Source organism: Solanum pennellii, chromosome 4 (assembly GCF_001406875.1).
Source record: "Solanum pennellii chromosome 4, SPENNV200".
Lineage (NCBI taxonomy): Eukaryota > Viridiplantae > Streptophyta > Magnoliopsida > Solanales > Solanaceae > Solanum > Solanum pennellii.
Window position 1 is genome coordinate 12,031,909 of NC_028640.1, and position 1,777 is coordinate 12,033,685.

General features: G+C 31.7%; 1 protein-coding gene across 1 annotated transcript in view; it reads right to left on the minus strand.

Annotated features, from left to right (window-relative positions):
- Window positions 1-1,092: 1,092 nt before the first annotated feature.
- LOC107017550 overlaps window positions 1,093-1,777 on the minus strand; it is a 1,493-nt gene continuing 808 nt past the window's right edge. Inside the window, exon 2 of the mRNA XM_015217725.1 lies at window positions 1,093-1,403. Within this exon, the coding sequence (XP_015073211.1) occupies window positions 1,093-1,403 (311 nt within the window). The remainder of the gene's footprint in view (window positions 1,404-1,777) is intronic.

Below are 1,777 nucleotides of genomic sequence, written 5' to 3' on the forward strand. Positions count from 1 at the left end.
GGAGGCATAAGCTATAACTTTTTCATTCTGCATAAACACACATCCCAAAACCAACTTTTGATGCATCACAGTACACCACAAAACCTTGAGTACTCTCTGGTAAGGTCAAAATCGGAGCTATAATCAGCCTCTTTTTCAACTCCTGAAAGCTTTTCTCATAAGCTTCAGACGATAGAAACTTGACTGTCTTTTGGGTCAGCTTAGTCAAAGGGAGATGAAATAGATGAAAATCCTTCAACAAATCTTCTATAGTAACCACCCAAACCCGAGAAACTCTGTATATCTGTTGGAGATATGGGTCTAGGCCAACTCTGGATTGCTTCTATCTTTTGGGTATCAACGCTAATCCCAACACCGAAAACTATGTGGCCCGAGAATGCCACGAGATTTAAGCCAAAACTCACATTTGGAGAACTTAGCGTATAACTCCTTATCTTTCAAAGTCTGAAGAACTATCCTGAGGTTACTAGCATGCTCTTCTTCATTCCTTGAAAATATTAGTATATCTATCATCAATGAAAACAATAACAAACATATCTAAATAAGGTTTGAAGGCTCTATTTATAAGATCCATGAATATTACAGATGCATTGGTCAAACCAAACGACATGACCAAAAATTTATAATGCCCATATCTAGTTCTAAAAGCTTGTCTTTGGAATATCACATTCCCTAACTTTCAACTGATGGTAGCCTGATCTAAGATCAATTTTTTAAAAGAGAGAAACACCTTGAAGCTAGTCAAAAAGATCACCTGATTCTTTCAATAAGAATTTAAAGCGTCGAGTAATGGTCACACAATTCACTTATTAGGAGGCATAGTAGATTTTTCATATCATTTTAAATGTTTTAAAAGGAAAAACCTATAAATTTTATAGTTGAGTTCGCCTCAAAAAGTCATACATGCTTAAATATCATGGTGATTTTTTACACATATTTACTATTGAAATGTAAGTCAAGTACAAACCTGTAATGTACAAAACAAGTCAATTTTATGTTAAAATGAACCATTTCAAACTAACAAAGACAAACAAAAATGAAGCAACTTTATTAAATTACAGAATTATTTGTATTCATCTTTCATACATATGTTCATGAACAAGCCTCTGTAAAGTCATTTAGTTTAACATTGAGATTATTTCCAGCATAAATAAAATATACACTTGTTTGTGCATAAATTGGAAGACCACCATTAACATCATAGATATCATCATGGGACTTGGAGATGATGGTAGTGTTAATTTTAGTGACAGAATCAAAATTTGGAATACTCAATTTCACTTGAAGTAGAGTACATGTACATGTATTTGAAAGAGTTGCATTCCATACTTGTTGTCCTTGACTCGTTCCTAATTTTGCTTGGCTAATTTCAATACCAGGATTGCACATGGAACTCTCTATGCCTGAAAATGAAAGAAAACAAGATTTTATATTAGTAATTCATTTCTTGTAAATCTTGGAATTAAGGTGATTTGAAGTCAAAGTGTATGTATATCCGATTGTTCAAGACATCTCTTTTTAATCGAGGAACAAAATAAATTCATTTCATTTCATATTTAGTAAAATAGTGAACAACATTTTTCATTAGTAATAAAAAAAAAAGAAGGGTGGATATATATTGTCTAGATCGATTAGAATGTGCAAAGATAAATAGAACTAAAGACAGAAAGTACATCAAAAAATCTCAAAATGTTTTTAATCGAAAAATTGACTATTCTGTTACTAAAGTATCAACCAATTACAAAATCGCATAAACCAAAAGTGTGAATTTTATATA